A 23,053-nucleotide genomic window follows, 5' to 3' on the forward strand; every position below is an offset into this window, starting at 1 on the left:
GGGGCAAGTCGGGGAGGGGGGTGCGGGGGGGCCGGGCCGGGGCTGCGGCCCGCTCTCCCCCTCGCTGCCGGCGCCCGTCGTTGCCCCGCGCCGTGCGGCTGCGGGAGGGCTTTCCTCGACCCCGGCGGCTGCGTGCGCCCGGAGCTCGCTCTCGAGTGCCAGTCTCCAGCGAGGCAGTGAGGAAACAACGCTGACTGGGGCTGTGACTAACAGAGGAATGTAAAGCATTTGCCCGAAATGATGAGCTGTCAGGAAGTAGGGTACATGGTGCGCGTGTGTGTGTATGTTTATATGTGTGAATATATATACAACAGGTATGTGTCTGTGCATGACCGGCCTGTGCTATCGCTTAGGGTTGTTTATATCTCAGTTACTCAGTCCCATTTAACACGTGGTAACTAATACAGCTCTGAAGGCTTTTAAAAAAAAAGGAGTCTGCAAGCTGAATGGGTACATCTAAAATCATGTTAAGATAAACGTTGCGTCAGTGTGTTTAACATGGGAGTTGCTCTGAGTTTTGTTTAGTGAGCATTTGGTGTCCCTGAGGATGTAGCAGCAAGGGATGAGTGAGTTAATGTAGTCTTTCTTGAGAACTTAATAAGTCAGGGTATTTTTCCTGCAGTCAGTTTTGTTGGGATCTCTGTACTTAAGTGCAGCAGTTGTCAGTTATGATGAACAGTTTCAGAGGCTAAAATATCAACCTGGAGACACAAAGCAGTCATGCAAACTTCCTTTTTTGTGTTCACTGTAGAGCAGGACTCAACTCGTGACAGATGTATAGAAGTTGAAGATATCACATTCTGCACCTCTGACTCCCATGAACTGTACTGGTTGTGGGATACTGATCTGTTCAGAAATCTGGAGTTAAATTTAGAGTAGGAATGTAGCACTTTTTTAGCATTACTAATTTAATATTTGGTTGGTATTATGAAATACCAACTACCAGGCAGTACAGTTTATCTGGTTAAAAACAGGGAATAAGACATGGTGACATGGTATGATACTGAGAGAGATTTATGATGAATGGAAAGCAAGCTCAATAAAGTAACAGAAGCATGTGGCTGAACTGTCAAACATATGATTTTGTTTTGTAGTTTATTGGGATCAGAAGTTGCTACCATCCAATAGCTGTTTGACTTCTTTGAAAGGAAGCCTGTAGTCTTAGTCAGTTTCTGCTAAGCAGATTGAAAACATAATTAGATAGTTGTCTTGTTAGCAATCACCTAAGTGTAACAAACTGAAATGGAGGCAAGCACTGATTTCTTCTCCAATCCCTAAAGGTAAGATATGAGAGACAAGGCCAAGGCCCATTAATAGAAGCACAAGGAAGCTTGCATAGCTTATTTGTGACTAGTAAGGAAGTTGTAGTTGCTTCATTAATAGTTCACTAATGTTCACTTGGTCATTATTATTTTAAGATCTTCCTCAAAATATTAGTTCTTTAGCTTTTGGACAAGCAATGAAATTTGAACATGTGCTTCCAAGATTATGTAATTGATCTTCGTTTACTCTGTTGTGCCAGCCACTTCTACCTTTGTAAAGCTTCTAAGTTTTTCATCATTGATCAAGTGGCTTATTATTAAATTTAGCTCACTTTCGGAACACTCACTTGATGAATTTAAGGAATAGGCCAAGTTCTATATATAGAATTAATTTCTCTTGTTTGGTATAAAAACATATATGCATTTTTAGGGTCTTGAAAAATTTATTGGTGGTAAAGTAAAGCAAATACCAAATCCAATAACAATACCAGATCTGTCTCTGGCTCTGCAGTTTAGAGAGTTGCTGACTGCCTCTGCTGTGTTTATATTTAAACAAAAGCTTCCTCTTCATAGTCTGTTGTCGTATCCTCTCTGATCTTGCACAGAAGTCATAATATTGAGTTTGAAATGTGTCATTTCCATGACTACAGAAAAGGCATTTACTATTACTTGATTGCATCCAACAGACAGTGGAAATGTATGAGAGTCCTTTCTAAGTCTAGTGGTTAAAAGCAATCAAGGGAATACAGGTGAATACTATCCAAATAAAATGTATGAAGACTTTTCAGGGTGTGTGGCTATTTTTAGTGCTGAAAGTTAGGCTCAAAGTCACTGTTTTAGAATTGTTTGGCATGTTCAAACTTTTTTTTTAATGCCATTTTTCAAATTTTCAGGTAAACTGTTTTCAAACCAGCGGATTCTAGATAGCTTGGTACACAGAAATAATATTTGAGGTGATCTCTGGTTACTTGAGGCTGTTTCTTTTAATGGCAAGAATCTTAAAACTTCAGAAACTAAAATGTTATTTACATTATTTAACTAAATTGAAAATTCAAGGTATTTTGGACTTGTTTGTAAAAACATCTTTGTGTAGAAAGAGACATATGTGATGGGTTTGAAACTGCTAATAGGATATTGTGGTAGATTGTGTGGTTATATTTCCATAGGCTGTTTTCCTGGGCTTTTCTGGGTTTGACCAGTTGAGATGTGTCTTATATATACACCAGACTGTTAGGTAGTAAAGTTAGATTTATGAGTCTTTTGCAGTAGCAGAGTGATGCAGAGCAGTTGTGATGTACTAGTAAATGCCCTTCTGTGCTGTTGTCATCTTAGTGCATTATGTGCAATGTAAAGTAACTGTTTGGAAGGGAAAAAACATCACAGAATATAACTTCACCCAAGTAAATTCCTTTATTATTAACTTAAGTCTGCTTATGTATTTTTGCAGCTTACTTTTTATGAAGGACATATGATTGAAAACAGAACTAAGAGATGGATGGAGAGCATTAAGGAATGATGGAATACATATTTGTTTTCTAAGGGTTGTGAACGTGCAGAACTAAAGGGCCAAATTGAGAGCAATGGAAAAAATGATTTAGTCCCCATTAGATTGGATGAAGGGGAAGAGGATTGTTTGTGTGTCGGTTTGATGCGTTAGGAAGATCAAAGCTGCAGGCTGAGAAGAGGTTGCAGGTTGGCTGAGTCTATACTGTAATCTTCTGTACTTCAAAAGATTCCACCTCTCATCATTTCTTTCTCTCCACTGTATACAAGGACAGGAACTCAGATGAACCTTTCAAGCAGACATGTTCAAGAAACACTTTTTAAGGTTCCAGGAAGGTTAAAGAAAGTATTCATGCATGAGGTGAGCATGGATCTGTTGAGGACATGATGCCAAATGGGAAAGGCATAGGGCAGGCAGAAAAATGTATGTGTCACTGAAGATGGAGAATAGTGCAACAGAAATCTAGTGCTAGATGAGGACAGCTGTCTGAGGAAATGCAGTTCCAAAGTGTCACTGATATAATATGTTTGATTTTAAGACCATCTTTTTGCTGTTATTTGCCAGAGCTGTTGTTTCTGTACAGTGAAGCTTAAGTAATGTTATGTGGAATTTCTAATCTTTTAATTTCCAAATTACAGCATGCAGTCAAGAGTGATAAGGTTGGGATCACATCATTTGCTTACCAAAGCTTTTAATATATGGAGTCATCCATTTTTTACTACCTGCTTTTTGGTAATGAAATGTAATGCGGAAAGCTTGGAATGAAGTTGGTAGCTGGAAGAGTTGCCTTTGCTGTTCCAGTTTAGCTGCCCCATGATGTATAAAACGTTGCCACATACCTCAGCTACAGAGTTACTGTCATTTGCCTATAACTTTCATATAACTGTATTGGTCAAAGCTTCCATGTTGAAGGTCTGTCTTAATGTGTTTGTAAATTTCTACTAAAGCAATGCAACTATTTCCAAGAAGGAGACTGGGGCAAAATTTTATTTTTGTCCCCACTAAATCCAGCGCTTTTTTATCTGTTTTAAACCAATCTTGTAATAGTTTTAGTGAGTGCCCTCTGTTGTGGGATTTGATGATTAACAGTTAATCATTCACCTTATCCACTGCTTTTCTGAATCTTTGTACTTTGATCATATTCCCCCTTAGCCTCCTCTTCTCCAAGTTAATCAGTCTCCTTAGTCTCATAAGGCAGCTGCTTCATCCCCTTAGTATAGCAGTCTTTCTTCTCTCTGCTTTCTCTAACTCCACAAAGTYCTTCATGGATACCAGAAATGCACGTGGTACTGAATATGTGGGTATAGTAGGGTTTTATGTAGAATCAAAATGATGCCCTCTGTGTTGTTAATCGCCTTCCTAGTATGTTGTTGCCATTTCTGGTTGCTGCACATTGAGCTGATATTTTAGGAGAATCGTCAGTGGTGGTCTCTCTTCTGAGCTGTAGCTGCCAGTCTGAGTTCAGCATCAGGTGAACATGGTTTAGATTAGCTTTCCCAACATTCAGCACCTTTTATTTATCTACACTGAAGCTCATCTGTCATCTTTTTGTCCACTCAGTTTTGTGAGGTTCTTTTGGAGTGCCTCACCATTGGTGCAGCACTTGACTGCCCGGTTGATTACTTGGACCAAGTTCTCCATTGGCATGCAGATCCTTCAGTCCACTAGGAAGAAAATTATCTGAAGAGTAGCTAGCTGTTCAATAAACGTATTGTCAAAGCGAATAATTTCTTTGGTATCTTCAACTATCAAGCCTAAAGTAAACTTTTCTGCACGCGGTTGAGTTGTATGTAATTGGTCTTGCTGCCAGTATTCAAGTGTTCTTGAGCAATTTAACTTCTGATTTGCAGTGTTTGTAGTATCTGATAATGAGACTGCTTTGGTTTGTATTCAGAAGGTTATTAACTACAACTTAAATTTTACACTGACTGCTGTTTAGCTTATTAGAGGCCAGTCATGGAGTTTCATCAATGGATTTGTAGGACTGTATAGTCTGTATTAGAAGCTCTTCCCCGTATTGGATGCCAGAAAACATTTAGATTTGCTTTGAGCTTTAGGTGAAACTATTATCTTTAAATCTTCTGAAATCCAGAGTAGGCAGTAATTCCAGATCATCTCACACTCCTTCATAACTTTACAGTCTTCATTATTCTGAGTTGAGTAACAGTGGATGAGCTTTTTTTCAAGATACATGTGCACTAAGGAGAAAAAAATTTCAAACTGTGGCATTAACTTACTTATGCCTCCCCCCTCAGGTACTTCTCTTCAGTTTTCACACTTGCTGTTATTGCTTATAAGGATTTTGAAGAGTTTGGGGATGAGTCAACAGTTTCAACAGAACTTTAAAAAGAAACTATGGGCAGGATGGTTTTCAACCTGTTTACGATGATAGATTTCCCCCCCCCCCCCATTTTCATCTGTTAGGATAATCTTAAGGATTACTTTTAGCAAAGAATATTTCTTTTTGAAATTGATGTTGCTCTGATACTAACCCTCACTGTATTGTGAGATACTTTTAATTTGTGTTGTGTATTGTTTTTTTGTGTGATTTTTTTGGTATCTTCATTTTATTTTTGCAGATTTGGACTGAGCAACAAATTTGAAGCAGAATTTCCTTCATCTTTAACTGGAAAGGTGAGTATCTGTGAATAAGAACTTAGAATTTGAGTAAGATTTTGTTATAAAAGCGAGAGTTCTAGGTATAGTGCCGCTTTTTTAAGAGTAATTAATAAATCACACTGCTGTGGTACTAGATTTTTTTTTCCCCCTCAAAGGTTGCACCAGAAGAATTTAAAGCCAGCATCAGTAGAGTTAACAGTTGTCTTAAGAAGAACCTTCCAGTTAATGTGCGATGGCTGCTTTGTGGATGCCTTTGCTGCTGCTGCACTTTAGGTTGTAGTATGTGGCCAGTTATCTGCCTCAGTAAAAGAGTAAGTTGAACTATTCTTACCATTTTTGATAAAAAAACAAATTTAGAAATGTATTGTTGTGTTCTCATGTTGCATTTTCTCCGCCTGTAAAGACTGTATGATAGTACTTACCAGCTTGGTTTCATACATTTTGTTATTTTGCTTTAAGTTGTTTATCATACTACTTAAATTTACAACAGACACCACTCAAACTTTGAGCTTATAACTCAATGCCTGGTAGTATAACTGAATCTATCAGAGAGTATAAGTGCTGTACAGCACACGGTCCTTCATAATATTGAAATAACTTTCAAAATGCGCCCTTTTTTTTTTTAACATCATCATCTTTGTACCACCCTGTTTAGAATCATCAGAATTTGACAGTGATTGATTGGCAGTCTRTTGTGAGGAGCTAATGATTACACTGTGGCCTTAATAGCCATTTTGTACACTAACAGTTTGAAAGTAGTGTTTTATCTCTGTAAACACTGAGTGCCAAGTGCGTTGTTCACAGTGGAAGCTCCTTGAATGTGCATGTTTTTTCACCTCCCTTTCCTCAGTGCCAATATTTAGGCTACCCTCCCATTCCTTCTATTTTTATTAACATAAATATCCTCTTTGCCTAGTCCCATTTCACTTCTTTGCAAGAAGCCTCTGTGCTTCCACATCCTCTCTCCTATATTGGTGCTGTTTGTCTTTCCACTTCTTGGCAAGACTAGTGTGTATTCTTTCTTGTGTAGTACTTCTTAATACTACAAGTTTGTGTGCAGTACACTGGACACCATCATGCTTTTCTTTATTCAAGTCCTTATTTTACTTGGTTAGTAAATCAGGTGTGTTAAAGTTGGCAGTGGTCATATGTTTTTTGCAGTCTAAGTAGTTTAAAATTTTCTTTGCACATCTTTTTGATATTAATTTGCAGTTCTGAGTTTCTGCTCAAATGCACACACATGTGCAGGTGGCATCGTTAAAACCAGAAATTAGGCAAGCTGCTTTTGTAGTCTTAAGTTGGTATCATTAAATGCTGCAAAAGCAATGTAGATGCTTGAAACCCACATGTACTGAAAAAAATTTTTATAGAATGAACAGTGCGCATAAGAAATCCCATACACTTTTTTGTATGATCTAACTTTCTGTGTTAAGAAAACATCTTCAAAGTTTCCTCAGTTCTTCATCTTAAAAATAAATAAATCATTAAATACTTAGTCCCTTTGATTTTTTTGAGTGATTGCTTAAGACTAGTTTTAATTGTATACAAAATAAGGTACAAAAGCTTTCTTAACCCTKTTGCTAATGTTGGAGTCCATGGAAAAAAAAATTTGGCTTGAAATATATCAAAAGGTTTTGGGGCTAGGTTTTAGGTCTTTAAGCTGTCATGAACTAGTGGGTCTCCTGTAGAATTATCATATATCTATATCCTGAAACTCTGTTTACAGCAAATTAAAATTGGTTGATTGTTGGTCACAGATAAGTCAGTGATTTAACTGGCTTGGAGGGAAGACTACCTTTTCCATTCCAGGCCTAGCTCTGTTCGTTACAAATGCAAGGGAAGCTTGCATTGCTACTGTCCATCTTTAACGTTTGAAGAGCATGCTACTGGTGCTCTTACTATATGACCCATTTTCCCACATAATGTGCTGTTATAGCAAGAAGTGGTAGCAAGATGTTACATGGTAGTATAAAATGATGTCATCTGCTTTTGGAAGGGGCATGATGCTACAAGACCACATCTTCTGTCTGGTGCCTCTTAATCTAATACTACAAGTCACTATTAATCAGCTTTTTTTTATACGTTGTTTAACTTACATCCTGAAAAAGGCAAGGGCTTGTAGCATGTGAGGCCAGAAACCAGACTTTGAAGCTGAGGAAGAAGGTTCTGTGTGGGAACCCAATGAAGCAACAGTTAGAGAAGTGCTTCAGTTGAAGTTTGTCTGGGGTAGGAATTAAAGTAAGCTCTCTTACAAAAGGATAAATCTGGGAAAAATACGTGGATATTCTGTTCAGAGCAGGCTGGAAAGTGGTTAGTGGTTTAATTGTTGCTACAATATACAGATTGCATAAAGATAGATAGAAAATGAGTCTCTGAAAGAGAGTGAACAGCAGGAACAAGGACAGAAACTTGAGGCTGAAGTTCCTGAGGTCACCCTAGAAGTACTGCCCAGATTGTCAGTAAATCTCATATTTTTCCTATCAAAGCTGATACCAGGAGATGGTTTAGCAACCACACACCTTTTCCTGCACCTGAAATTAAGTGACTTCCAGGCTCAAGCTTGAATGTCCTGCATTAGTGAAACTGAAGATAGACACTGTGTTTAGGCAGCTGAATTCCATGGCCATTGTGGAGGCTGAGTGGCACATCCTAGGTTATCTGTTTGCCACACCAGAAGAGCAGAGATCTTTCATTGGTCCTGTCTCATATTCCAGTCTCAGGTCTGGCCTCTGACACCCTACAGCATTTCTGATGGCACTGGATACCTAAGTTTAGGCAGCTCAACTATTCCCTCTGACTAAAAATTATTCAATTCCATCTGGAGAGTTCAGATGTTGTGGCACCATTATTTGTCCATATCAGCACCGTGGCTAATAGAGGTCTGCTTAGAGATTTGGTTGTCCTCTATTCCAGAATTTAGCGTCAGTTGGACATCTGAAGAGTATTATATAGAGAAGAATAAATTAACTTGCTCTTAAAGGCAAATTGAAAGGGGCAAGAATGCTTGCTCAGATTGAAACTCTTAATTCTGGATCTGGCTGGAGAAGACTACTTTTTTTTTTTCCTGGCATAGTAGTTAAGCAGGACAGCTGTGAAATATCTTCAAGGACTTATTAGGAAATTCTAGCATAGGAAGCAATCAGTAGGATTTGTAATGATTCTAGTCAGGACTACTGTTCACAGAAAAGCAATGAAAAGCTATTGTCACTTGAGTTGCTTAAATAGTTTTATGTGGGTTCAACTTTTTCTTGGTAGCCCCAGATTAGGAAAACAAAGTGACTTAAACCATTTTAGTTCCTTTCTCCTAGAATTACACGTTTTGTGCCCTTTAAGATCTCGGTGCTGAATTATGTCCACAAGCTTGTAAGATTCTCTCTTTTGTTCTGGAATTCCCCTCAGTTCATGTCAAAGTGCTGTGACAAGTGCAAGAAACTAATCGTATCTGTTTATAGAAATGGAGATGGTGAGAGTCAGTGGGTGATCTGAGTTACCTTGGGCTGATCAGCAAGCTGAGAGCAGTTGTGACTATAGCCTGGTTCATTTAGGTTCCAGTTCATGACCTGCCCAGTAGATTCCACCAAAACTGGCAATTAAGCAATTTCATATTCTTGCACTAAAAAACTTTAAATCCATAGAGTGCTTTGGCTTACTGCTGTGCCGCAGTTTTGCTGATACATAGCAAACTAAGAGATTCAATGTGAAGTTATCACTCCTTATATTTGAACTGTTGTACTGCTAGTCTTTTATTTTTACTGTGTCTTGGAAGAAGGTTCTGATGACCAAATGATCTTCCATGTTTTGACTTCTTCAGACCTCCTTTCACAGACAGGACTCTCCAGCTATAAATGTAGTCACAGGAGCCAGTATCCAAGATTCAGTTCTTGAGGAAACAGGGATCTGGGATGACACATGCCTGCTTCAACCTTTCAACTTTTGGATTTAATGGATTCCTTTCCACTGACACTCATAACTTAGAACATTTTTTAGGGATAGTAGAATCTTTAGACTTAATCAGACCATCTGTTCAGAAAGTCAAAAGTGCAGCTTACTAGTCAGCCGGTAGAATCTGAGCAACAGTCTCTTAATGAATAACACAAAAGGTTACTTATCTTAGAGTACCTGCATTTCTTTGAGAAGTGTTGTCCAGACAGACTCACTTTTGCTAATTCAGTCCTGTCATAAGTGATTGATTTCTAGTGAAAAGAGTTATTTGGAACTCACCTGTGTTACAGCCTTTGCTACAGGATCATAAAAGACTCCCAAGACAGTACAATTAGAGTCTGATTTTGAAAGCAGGATGGGAGTGTGTCCACATATAGAACTGAAATTTATGTAGAACTTGTAATTGCACAAGAAAAATATACTATCTTTGTCTTTACCCTTTTTGAATCTGCTCTGTTTATATTGTAACCAAACCAGATAGTCTTCTATTTCAGTAGAAAACAATTTGCACTTAGGAACTGTCAATGATATAATCTAACAAAGTTATTTTGTTGAATTGCATATAAAGTGATCTGACAAGTGGGAGTGTTTCCCAGGATAAGATTGTGCTAAGTGGAACAACAGTCTTAATTAAACAAATACTTTTAATGCAAAATAGTAATTTTTCTCAGAATGGCCAATTTAAGAAATGCTCATTTTAATGAGACTAAGTCAATCTACTGCACTTGTAAATTGGCGTTGTACTTTGCAGCTCTTGTTCAGAGAAACAGGTTTATGCAGACAAAATGAAAACTGCAGTTTCTGATTTTGTGGAAATTATAATAATTCTCTTAATCTTTCTTTATCTGTATTCTGTGTGTTTACTGCCTTTCATAGTCTTTAAGTCTAATGTGGGAATGCTATGACAAATAAGCATATATGATTTTTGAAATTACATAAAAACTTCCAATGATTATGCATAAAATAAGAGTACATACTTATTTTCTGTGCAGTGAAAAATAAGTCATGGGTTTCTCTCCTTAAATCAGCAGGTGCTTTAAACTAGAAATTTATTAAATCACAGACATTTGTAAGCATAATTGTTAATTATATCACTTAATCCATTTCTATCCAATGAAGACTTTTCCTTCACTGTATTTTTCTTTTCAGTGCTTTGTTCAATGCTAGTTTTGGAAGTCTTTGTACAGTATTGTTTCCTTTCTTCTTTTGCACTGAGGTATTTGAAAAAAGGCCTGGTACTCTTCACCAGAAAAATAAATGTTTAATTTGATTCAGTATCTTATTGCCGCTCTCCTTTTGATCTTGTTTGGATTTTAGTGAATAAAAGCTGCAGGAAAATTACAGGAAATACAGTCCCTCATTTGCAGATCTAGATCATCAGTGATCCTCAGCAGTTTCACTTGTAGATTGTACTATCCTTTCTGGGACAAGTTCCAGATTGTACGAATGAACATTAAGTCTTTAAGGTATTGTTCCTTAAATAAAAAGAATGACATAGTGAATTATAATTCAAAAAGCACTACAGGCTGAGGTCCCCATTTGAAGCCACTTTTTCAAATGACTTGGCGCTCATTTTCTGTATTAACTAAATGCTATACTTGCCAATGTGTAAATGGGATAAATAATTTCAACAGAAACAGTAGCAATGAAAGCTATGATAGAATTACAGTACCTCTAGATTGCTAAAAAGCTTCTATTCTGCAAGTAAATTGCACGTTTCATTAAGCATTTTTTTCAGAAGGTTCATGGACTATCTTTTAAAATGAGTAGAATGAGATATTTAAGAGCTATCTGTAGTAATGCTTTCAAGAACTACTTGTTTGTGAATTCACACAAAGCTGATGAATGCAACTTAAGCCTCATCATTAGTTGTCACTTGCATAGCAGTTTACATCTTCAAAGTGCTGTATAAACATAAGCTAATTACTGCTTTCCAAAGTATTGATTAAATTAAATGTGTGGTGGAGGAGCTGGAATGAATTTTCTTTAAATACAGTAGTCTTGCTTGTCTGTAGATGGTACTGATGTTGGAACATATTAGCTCAGTTTATAGCAGCTATGAATACATTTCATTTATTTTCAAAACTGAAAAAATATATTTTCTCCTCTCTGTATCTGCCTGGGACTTGACACTGGAGTTCTGATCGCATAATACTTTTCCAAACGGTTGCTTGAGACAGTTACTTAAGACTGATAATGCTTTTATCTCTGCTCTGACAATTTATATTCTAATTTAATGTGGAAGAATCTTTAAAATTCTAACATATTTAATAAGTTTATCTTAACCAGAACAACATGTGATTCTACCTTAGTTTTAGTCAGCCCAGTAAGACTTTTTTGGCGTAGCATTTGCCTCAAATATGCATTCATTACCATTGTTGTCAAATATAGTAAATTAGTATTACATCTCTGATCATCCTAATATTAATCAAAATAAGTTTATATATAAGACTAACGTTTTCATATTATAAAGCCTCTACAGTGTCAAGGCTAGAGTATATAGAGGGAGCCATAATAATGCAGTTTGGTTTTAATATTGCTTTTCATACTACCCCATTTGACATGTTTCAAATAAATGTGAGCTACATTAAATTCATATAGTGAATATGGAACTATTCTGAAAAAAACATGTTCAAAATGTTTTAGCTAATTGTCATTTCAGTTTAGGAAGGGTCATTTTTAGGATTCTGCCTTCAGCTTGATTTTAGCAACTTGTAGATGATGCCAAAGAGGAAGAATATGCAAGCATTTTTGAGGAAAGAATTAGAATTCAAAATTATCTGAAATTCATATGATAAAAGCAAAACAAGTACAAAGCACTTTACTGAAGAATAACTTCATAGACAGCAGTGTTTAAAAAAAGAAAAAAGAAAAAAGAATGGATTGCTGATTATGTATGAAGTAGTGACATATCTCTGCCTCTCTCCCTGCTTCTCTTCAAAGCCAGTCTTGTTCTGGGGTATATTAAAGCTTTTTGTTTTACTTGGTCTTTCAAGCACACCAGGGTAAAATGTTGTTCTTCTCTGCTTAGCACTTCTCTACTTAAGTGGAACACTGCCAGTGACTTAAGCGCTACGTATAAAGAGAGTAACTAGTTATTCCAAATGGAAAATCCCCAAAGTAGGACAAGAAACATGATCAGTGAGGAAGGGGGTGTGGGGTGGAGAGCAGTTTATCTGCGAAAGAGAAGACTAAAAATATCATAAGTCTTCTACCAAATAAAATACCTATAAAGAGGAAAGTGACTAGTTGCTTCTCATTTTATTCCCCATAAAAATTATTTTTGCTGTAGTTTGGAGCAAATTTACTGAATTTGGAACAATGATAATGATGGTGACTTTTTTTTTTTAGGGTAACCAGATTTATTTTTTCCAAATGGGGAATGGCCTATAATAATAATATATATATTATGTTCTATATATGATATATAAATAATAAACCAACAATAATATAATGAAAATATGTTCCAAATAGGAAAAAACAGGATCAGGCTACCTGTGATTTTGTAATTTCCTGCTTCAATGCTAGACAGACAAGGCACTGGAGAGGCTCCCCCTTTCAGAGGGATCATCCTCTTTGGCATACACACTGGTGAAATGCTGTATTTTGCAGAGGTTATTTTTATGTGTTATTTTGCTAAAGTTACTTTGCTGTGTTGTGCTGCCTTTCAGTCTTTCTGCCCATGTATCTTTCCTTCCATTCTTGGCCCCTTGGCCCTGACTCCTGATAGCAAGAAGACTTCCCATATATTAATAAATTAAACCTGGGAGTATTTCTAGGAATTGGAGCTTTACAATTTGTGCTCTTAGGAAGGTCCCAGGCAGGCTTTTGCCCTGTATTGTGTTACAGTTCCTAGGCATTATCAGAATGCTTCAGGCACTATGGGTGGTTTGGAGGCTAAGAGAACTTTCTAATATAGATGTAAGCTGTTCCCTGCCAGCTGGCTTCGAGTGAATGAGATTGTTTCTAGGCGCTGTTTCATTTCCTAGTAGAGATGTAACCTGAGATTCTTTAGTTTCTCCACCTGCACTGGGCCTTGAACTATATTACAGAGCACATTACTGGATATTTTGAAAATAAGCAGCAGAGACCCAAACTAACATCTCTGTAGCCTTAAAAAGGAGGTGGAGATTGGTTTCTTCAGTTTTCATCCCATTCAAATTTGTAGTTTCCCCTCAGTGGATACAGGTTGAGTTATTTGGTGGAGATTAAATCCTGTTCTCAACTCTGTTATAGTCAATCCTATCTTCTGTGTTTATTTTCTGTGGCGCTTTCTGTGAGAATGTCCTTCAGCAGGAGGTGAATGCGTTTGATTATGTCATGCCCAGTTTCAAATAGTCTGTTTGAAGGAAAGAAGCTTCATGGTATTTGTTTCCTTAGAATGACAGAAAATCAAAGTTGGAATTTCATCTTAGAATAAAAGTGTTAAACATTTTTATTTACAAATTCAAGGTCAGGATAGCAACACTAATTATAATCCTGATGCTTCAGGGATCAATTCAACATCTGTCTGCCTTGCAAAATGCATTTTTCCACGTCTCCATCAGGCCGTCTCAAGGGAAGTATATTAATTTTGCCACGATCAAGACCRTTTTCAGTACAAGGCTTCTCCATTGTAAGAGGTTTCCACAAAGGTTGTCTGCAGTCACTTAAGATGACAGGAAGTAGCTAGGTATTCTTGTCTGGAGACTTAGCTTGTACAGGATGTTTCTCTAGTTAAAATATCCAGTGGCCTTAGCATCTTGAGTCTGTTGGATAGTCAGAGTAAATTTATATAAGACTTTTGTAATTCAGCTTTTAGGAACTTCCCTGGACAACTCCTCTCTCTGCCACATGTTTCTGTTGCAGGCCGTTCATTTCACTTCTGTTGATGTTAGCTGAATGGTAATTTCTTATTCTGTGCCATGGCTTTGGACAATATTCATCCAGTATCCGTCAGTGAGTGGACTGATGATAATACTGCAATGTGTTCTCCATTGTTCTCCTGGATAATGTACACAAGATATATTTTTCCATTTATCTTCTCCATTTGCATTGATGTCTGTCTAGGCATTAACCTTAATTCTCAAGCTCTTAAGACTGTTTAAGAAAGTGCTATCAGAGTCTCTGAGAAATGTATATTAGGTCTTTGGCTGAGATATTCAAAACCATTACACGCAGGTAATGTCAAATAATGCTGCTATCTTTATATCAGCAGACAATGTAATGAGAGAGATCCTCCTAGAAAGTAGTTGATCTGATCTGGTTCATTAAGCTTTGAATTCATCTCTCCATGATGTACCTACCCCAGGTTCAGAACAGTAACAGTACAAAGTAGGTCAGTTTATGAATAATATGAGGGTGTGGGACAATATCCTCAGAGCTGTATTTTAAAATGGGAAAATTCCTGAGGTCAACCTGACATTGCTAGTTCCTTCTACTCCAGAATTTTGGGGAATACGTTTTTCTTTGCCTGATGAGGGAGTTTGGTTAGTGCTTTCGTCTGGACTCATTTTCTGCCCAGAATCATCTGTGAGGTAAGACAAGATGCAGCAATAATAAATCTGTTGGACAAGGCAGTTATTCCAGGTTCTTACGAAGAGCACCAGAATGCTATATTTATTTCCCTATTTTCTTCAATCCAGTGTATGGGTTTCACTCAGCTTCTTGCATGGATACTGCACGGTTCCTGGGATGAGCACACATGCACTAGTCTTTAGTAAGAAATATCCTACCTGTAATAGGAAAGATGATGCAAGATGTACCTACGTGCCTGAGCAGACCCCTTTTCAAACCACTGTACATGCTGAAGCAGGTATTCAGCTATGTCAGGAGTCAGAAATCAGCTCAGGTTTCATCTGCATCATCTTTGCCCTTCACAAATACATAATACCTTAGTAAGATGGGAATCTTACCAATTTACGCTTTCTGAAGGGTTTTATTTGTGATGCAGTGTTTGGAGACTGTCTCAACATAATGAAAGATACCTGTAATTCAGTTAAGCATGTTCCGATTAAGACTCTTAAATTTTCATGCCACCAATATTAACCTTAAAATTATATAGACATCTCTCTCAGTCCACACAGTATAAACGCTATAGAAAGCATATTTTAGTGCTAGAAGCAATTCTGTTAGTGACAGTCCTGCTCGAAACCAAGACCTTTTTCCTCCAAGCTCTGTCTACAGCATGTTCACATACATATTTCACACAGATACAATTCATCAGTACTTTATATTGAACCTGTGCAAACTGTATACCCATGCTATTAATTTAAGTGCRTTTTTTCAGACTCTCTGAAAGCATTTGAGAGAGATGATTTGGGGAATGTTCTGGCATGTTGAAAGCGAGCATACAGTTGTGTGACTCAGTTATCTGTTAACTTTATATTTCATTGTTTGTACCGGTAGCTAAATTACTTGGGTACATATTTTGTAGACCGGTACATATTTGTTTGGAAAATAAACGCAAAATTGCAGCTTCCTTTGTTTCTTTAAGTGAGAGGAGATGGCATGGTTCAAGTACTGATAAGATCATGAAGCTTGCTTTCATAGTTTATAAAACAAATTCTGGCCATCTGAGGATCAACAAAAACCTGTTTAAATTGGTCTCCTTGTATTTTGAAATTTGAGTGTGAAGTATATTTTTTCAGGACAAGATTCAAAATTATTAATACTTGATTGTGGTAAAGGTTTATATAAAATAATTTGAAAGTCTCCATGGATATAGGGAGAGATTCTTCTGTTGTTCCCAGAAGACTATGAAAAAAATTGGTAGTGGAGAATCATGTTACTACTGTTCATGTTGTTTTTCCATTTAAATAAAGACAAAGGGAGGTACTCAGATGAGCATCATTTTGAGAGTCATGCAAGATCCTTTTGTTTAATACTGGTATTCTATCAGTCATTCACTGACTTACAGCAGGAATTGAGGTGGCTCCTGCCCATTCATTAGTACTGTTTTTGGTGTGGCATGTAGGTTCCAGGTCACACATTGCAAGAAGGGACCCTGTGGCTGTACAGCCTCCCAGTCCAGATCATAACTGCATCAGTAAATGCATCCTCACTTGATTAGATGCTGCAAAGACATAGCAGAAAGATCTTGCAGTTCATAATGCAGATAACACTTTATTTGTATTTAATACTGTCTTGTTTACCCATGACAAGTTCATACTTAGTCTTCCTAATTTTTTTCATGTTTGAGGGCAAAACTTTAATCTGCTTATTTGGGAGCAATGTGAGTTGGTAGATGCCTATTTGGAGTTGGGCTTTTTTGGTAGCCCAGTGGGAAATTCTTCAAAAGATGCTGTTCGACATGGACATCTTTAAAAATCGGTTATTTTTCAGAAACGTTTCATTAAACATTGCAACTAGATAGTTCACTGAAGAAATTTATCCATAGAATTTTGTCAAGTGGACATTAAAGACCATCTGCATTTTTCACTGAGTATGTTACAAAGCATACTTTCTTATCATTGGCGTGTTAAAAAGTCTATTTGAATTGCAGTTTTAGCTTTGTTCAAATATTGCTGTAGGTTTTTTACAGAAAAATTTTAAAAGCTGGATAGTATTAAATCTTCTTAATAAGCAAGGCCCTCTTCCACTTAATTTGTGCTTTTGTTGTGGCTAACAAATAATTTGGTGTATAGGTTTTTCTGTACACCATTGATAGAATATATAAGCTTGTCATCCTAGTGTGCTGGAAATGCTACACTCACATCAAGTGTTCCTTTCTGGTTTTGTATGTCCTCACCTGCTCCTCACTGTAAATCACTGAGATGTCAAGAGCAGTGATTAATTAAGCTGCACGTGCAAGTGCTTTTTTTTCACCTGTCAAGTGGGAAGAAAACTTACTATAGTGAATTGTGTGATGCTGCTTAATTCATCTCTTTTTATTCCATGCTCTGAGGTTTGCAGAAATATTTTACAGTCTGATTTTCATTAATGTTTTTGTATCTAGAATGTGTCRTGGTTTGGGAATTGTAAATATCCTAAGTCATACTAAAGGAAGGACCGTATTGTAGGTTTGGTGCATAAATACTCATGGCCTTGAGGTTGCATGTGTTTTTATCTAATGCTAGTCAAAACTGTACTAATTAGACTTTCAACTGGATTATTATTTAAATAAACCAATTAATACTACATAGCTACCGATCAATTTCTTATTTATGTGTATATGTTGTAATATATATATATATAATTTTATTGGAATTTGAAAAGCTTAGATGTTTTTCACACTCTTTTGGGCAAACAATGAAATTAAATTGTCTAGTGATCTTAATCTGTTATTAAAAGGTCCTGGAAAGGAAGATTACAAGGTAGATTCAGGTTTTGAATCAGTTTTGCCATTGGTTTAGCAGCGGGTGGGCAGGCAGATGCCTGCTCAGAGTAGAACCTATTGCCATTTTTCACCATTGATAGAGTAGCCTTTCAGAGTCAATGAGCTCTGTCAATGTGAGCTTGTCAAGGCTACAACTTCATAGACCTGAGAGGCGGTTTGAGAGGTCAGCCCTTTTCAGGTTTGCTGTGATGCAAATGAACTTTAATGCTTAAACAACTATTGGAATTTTTATGTCTGCTCCTTGTTCTTTTTTCTTCACAAAGTCATTGACGAGACATTCAGTGCTTTTTAAATTGGAAGTTGCATTGTGCTAAAGACCTAGTACAGATTTACGGAGGGCTGAAAGCAGTTAGATCATGTTCTTTTCATGGTGCGATTAGAATCAAATCGATTTCCCTACAGCCTTCAGCATTCAGATGGCAATTTTAACAAAGCTTGGGGGCTAGACAAGGGACAAAACGACTGAACTGAATGTTAATTACACTCTGCAGCCTTATTTTCTTTTGATTTGGAGCTGACTGGCAACTAAATTAACAAAAGTGTGACCATAACTGCTGCCCTATTTTCATTTAAAAGGAGAGCAGACTCTAAAAGGCTATCTTTACAAAGAAACGAGTGAGGTCTACTGATTATTGTTAAAGGGCACTGTCTTTAAAAACATAATAATAATAATAACCCCCAAAATGCTCGATTCCAAAAACTGATGCGATAAATTCATCATTGGCACGTCTCGTTCCACCCTCTGATTTCTTGACTTATGCTTTTTAAAATACAATGTAATAAAAATTCAATGTAATGATTACTCACAGATAGCAATGATCTAATTTTTAGTCATGTGACCTCAGTTCATCCTTAAGACATCTTTCAACACAGCCACTTCAATATTAAGCTAGAGAGTAACTGACATTTCAAAACCAAAATATTAATATTTGATGGGACAGTAATAATATGCTGTCTAATTTTTATTTTGTTCAGACATTCTTGTTTGTCATAACAGCATTTATTTTGACTTGTTAAGGTTCACTTACAGTACTTGTATTTTGTAGTAATAACAGCGAGGTGCTTTCTCATCCCTTCCCCTCACCCCTCTATGCCTTGTAAGGAAGCTGCAGCTGCAGTAAGTTGTATTTGATCCTTGTCATTGCTCTGTCCTTTTGCACCTGCAGCTCTGTTGGTCTCATCTTAACACCTGGCACCATGAATTATCCTCTTTTTATTCATAGTCAGTAGCAAATCCCATTTAGAGCTAAGCAGTATATATTCTGGCAGTCAAATGACCATAAATGTCAGAATATATTTCTCAAATGTAAATATAAATGAATAATTATACTGAAAATGCTCTGAGACTTTACAGCAAAGAATGTCCTTCTTTAATACTAACATGCATAGCCTTAAAAGGCCTTGAAGGAAAGATTTCAGAATTCTGTATCTGAAGTGTCTGGTCTGGCAAACATAAGCAGTTAAAACTTTAGAGCTTTAGAATCCTAAATATTAGATTTTTCTCCTATATAAATCATATATATTTTAATATTCATTTGTACAAATTACTATAACTTTCTGCACTTGGATTTCCCTTTCTAAAATCTGGATATAAACATAACAAAAATTTTTTTTGTTTGCTCAAATAGAGTATTATACATTTGTACTTGACCTACAGCATTGCAAAATGCAACTGTTTGCAACATTTGTCAGTTCAAACACCAACCTTTTAAGAAGCAGTGTATTCAGACCACTGATATTAGGGAGTAGCATTCCTACATTTATACTTAGATCACTTGAAAAGTGCTGTAAGAGGTTTTAAAGCTGTAACTGCTACAAAAGAAGAAAAGCATATTTTTGTGCAGTTTTTTTCAAAAGTGGTTATATTTTTTTCCACACAGTTTGAAGATAGCTATTTGCGTGTCATAAAGGGTTGTTTCTGTTCTAGTTACTATTTAATGCCAGAGAAGTTTTGATAGTACCAGAGACCACCCTGTACTCGGTCACTGTCCTGTACCTCTCCCCTTTTCACACAAAAGCAGCTGCAAAACAAAGTTTTTCTAAAACCAGTCAAGAGTAAAATTCTTTCTCATTTGTCTTCCAGACACGAAGATCGATTGAGAAGTTATTAGAATGGGAAAACAATAGGTTATACCACAAGGTGAGTGCCGCAGGGAGCAGCTTCGTACTGTTGGAGTTTGAATTGCACAGTATGGAAACAGATGCTTTTGTTGAACGAAAAATATGAAAGGTGGACAAATGGGCTAGTCTGTGTGCTGCAATAAAATACAGCTCATTTTTCTTCTTTTTCTTTCCTCCTTGTCTAGCTGTGCTTGCATTGGAGACTAAGCAAAAGGAAATGTGAAACGAATAACATGATGGAATATGTAAGTTAAAGGGCTGTTTTGTGAGTTTCTCTATTAAATGATCATTTATTTTGCTTCTGATCTTATTCTTTTCATGATTATTAATCAGTAAAGGTGTCAGGAGCTTAATCGCCTGAGTGCAAGGATTTTCTACGGTTCACAGATGCATGGTTTCATGTGCAGGACTGATTTATAAAGTTATGAATGACTTGAAAACAAGGCTTCACTGTGTTCTGAAAAATAATAAATTAATTGCCAAGATAAAATAGCTTGAACATGTGTTGATGGAGTGTGAAATTTTAGATGCTGTATAAAGAATAACCACAACTTTGGTTACGCAGCAAGTCAGATATGGCTGTTTTATATAATGCTAATCAAGTCTAAAAGTATGGAAGAAGACCTTTCAACTAAGCTGTTGGAGCTTAAGAAACCTTTAGCCTTTTTAGATTTTAGCTGCCCCTTACCTCAACTGTCTAGAAAGTATCTTTATTTCTAGCTGGTGTCACTAAAATATTTTTTAAGTCAGTCTCTGAAATAAATTAAAACTCCAATCTTTAGCTGAGATTTCATAAACCTTTCTTAGAAATACACAGTGAGAAGTTGCATGCAGTTTCAAATGAGTAATATCCAATGTGGGTTTTCAGTTTGTTTAGCTGGCTGCCTTCTTCCTCTTCTTTGTTGCTGTTTATGTTTCCATTTTCAAAATCTCTTGGAGGTAAGCAAAGGGTACTAAATAGAAGGAAATTAAGCTGCTAAAGTGTAAGGCACAGTAGAATATGCAGAATTTCTTTAAAAGTCTRAGAAGTGGAAACAGGAAGGAGTTAACTTTTACAAAACAAAGACTAACCCTTGAGAAATATCTACTATATTACTTCTAACTTATCTGTAGTCTTTCATTATATGATATTATGTCTGTTCTTTGAAACAATTAAGCTATCATAGCATATAAAAATTAAGAGTGATATTTAATCCAATGATATTTCCATTTAGGTTGGAAATTATCTTAAAATCATCTTTTCCTGTGTTAGCCTTTCCCTTTTTTTTCCTGTTTCTGTACTAGGTCTTATTTCTAGCCTGAAACATAAGGGATTTTTAAAATGCCCTTTTCACAGACTAGCTCTATTCAGTTCACTGAATAAGTAGACTTTTTGTATCATTATCTGTTCTATAAACAAGTTAATATAGATGTATAATATATCATATAGAAAGAATAAAGCAAATTTCTGTATATTGATTTGAGCTTGACCTAAATGAAAATGTGTTTTTCTCTCACCAAAAATGTCTGTTTTTCCAGAGAACTTTGTTGCATCAAATCTTTTGCAGATTAAATTGAAGCGAAACATAAAGTGCTAGTTTTCAAAAACAATATGGAGTATGGCCCAGCAACATTTAAGAATAAACATTCATTACTTTTAAATAAGATTTAAAATCAGTTGAACTGTTTACATTAATATGGAGGTGTTGTCACATAGTTTTACAGGATCAAGACTTAAAATTTCTTTAATATTTGATTTGTAAAATATCTAATAAGTAATCCCTGACTATTTAATTTAATGAACTAACTTTTACAAAACTTTTCTGCACCATTTTCAGCTAATTTGCTAGTCTCTTTAAAACTGCCTTTAATTTGTATTCATGGTTTAGTTTAATAAAAACTCTTACCCTCAAGTTTTTTCAAAATGAGTGCTTTAAATTAAGCTCTTGTACCCAAAACTTGGTGCTCTGTTCACTTGAAGTTCTATATCCACTGTTGTAGATGCTAAACTGTATACGAGATATTCTGACTCATTTGGCGTAAACACAGACTTCCAGTTTTACGTCTTCCTCCCTTTTTGAAACCTGGCCTGTGTACCAGACGCACTGATAGCATATGATGATCATGTCAGCAGCCAATAGAGCRCGAGGAATTTGCAGCACTTCTGAAAATCAAGGCACTTTTGAATATGTCTAAAAATACAGACTTAAAAGCTTGATTTTGAGGTTCATTATTTCAAAGTGCTGGCTTCAGAGATCAAATCATAGCTTTTTTTTTCTCTTCTCATGCTCAATATGCTATCAGAGATAAAAATATTTATGCTGTAAGCTGCTAAGTTGTTTTCTTCTGTCACCTTAATCTACCTGCTAAAATACACGAGTTACTTTGTTTTCTGTATTGTGGTCAGTAATCTATATGTAATAGKTTTTAACTTATGAAACATTTTACATTCAAAAACTTTTAGAAATTTTGTTTTAACTTCTTGGAAAGGCAAACTCCCTTTATAAGTACATAAAATTCTTAGTTATATTTTCAGATGCATTTCTTTTTGATGAATATGTTCGTGTTGCTATATTGSTAATTCCGTGACACACTCTCTCTGAAGAGAGAAAGTAAAAATGAATGTTTTCATTAAGCTACCTATTAAAACACAAAGCAGGACTTAGGTTGTATTCTTATGTTGTATACTTAGGTTATATTCTTCGCTTTGTCCTACAATGTGTAGATAGCTTACAAAATCAGGGTTTAAATTAGAATCAGGACCTGAAGAATAATCGTACAGAAGTATTAGTCAAGTATCTTGTTAACTACTTGCCAGTCTTTCTGATACAAGAACTTTGCAGTAGTTAAGATATACCTTTCTATAGAAGTTTTGAACTATAAACATGATTTAGAATCCTAAATTAAGTTTAAAAAAAAAATGTAGAGGGAATTGCATGGTGTGTTTGAAAATGAACTTCAAATATGTTCTGCCTTCTGTTTTTTTTAAATGAATATTTGTCTCTTTTGTAAGTTTTCCTTAATAAAATAAGTGAACTTTGCTAAAGACTATTTAGCTAGTAGCTTATTTCAATTTGTCTAAATATGTTAGGCATCCCTAGGCAAACTCCTCTTTCCATTTGATTCTTTAAGAATTTTGTTTTCTGCCCAAAGTTAAGCTCTATCTAACATGATTTTCTAATCATCTCCTACCTAAGGAAAGTACTGTGATCCCTGGTTGTCCTCCATTTCTATTCTGCAATTTGATGTACTTCCAAAAAGACAAAATAAAAAAAGTGAAAATGCAAATTATCATTGTGATAGACTTCA

General features: G+C 36.1%; 1 protein-coding gene across 3 annotated transcripts in view; it reads left to right on the plus strand.

Moving 5' to 3' along the window:
- Positions 1-222: 222 nt before the first annotated feature.
- The window catches only part of CHIC2 (cysteine rich hydrophobic domain 2), a 30,077-nt gene continuing 7,246 nt past the window's right edge, over positions 223-23,053 (plus strand). Inside the window, exons 1-5 of one of the 3 annotated variants that reach the window (XM_026083755.1) lie at positions 223-314; positions 5,346-5,400; positions 5,541-5,696; positions 19,728-19,784; positions 19,951-20,010. In XM_026083755.1, coding sequence (XP_025939540.1) covers positions 238-314; positions 5,346-5,400; positions 5,541-5,696; positions 19,728-19,784; positions 19,951-20,010 — 405 coding nt within the window. In that variant the 5' untranslated portion in view covers positions 223-237. Of the gene's footprint in view, positions 315-3,030; positions 3,127-5,345; positions 5,401-5,540; positions 5,697-19,727; positions 19,785-19,950; positions 20,011-23,053 lie in introns of those variants that run through there. The other 2 variants (XM_026083756.1, XM_026083757.1) reach the window with 2 other exon arrangements.

This window comes from Apteryx rowi, unplaced genomic scaffold, assembly GCF_003343035.1.
Source record: "Apteryx rowi isolate R43461 unplaced genomic scaffold, aptRow1 scaffold_614, whole genome shotgun sequence".
Classification (NCBI taxonomy): domain Eukaryota; kingdom Metazoa; phylum Chordata; class Aves; order Apterygiformes; family Apterygidae; genus Apteryx; species Apteryx rowi.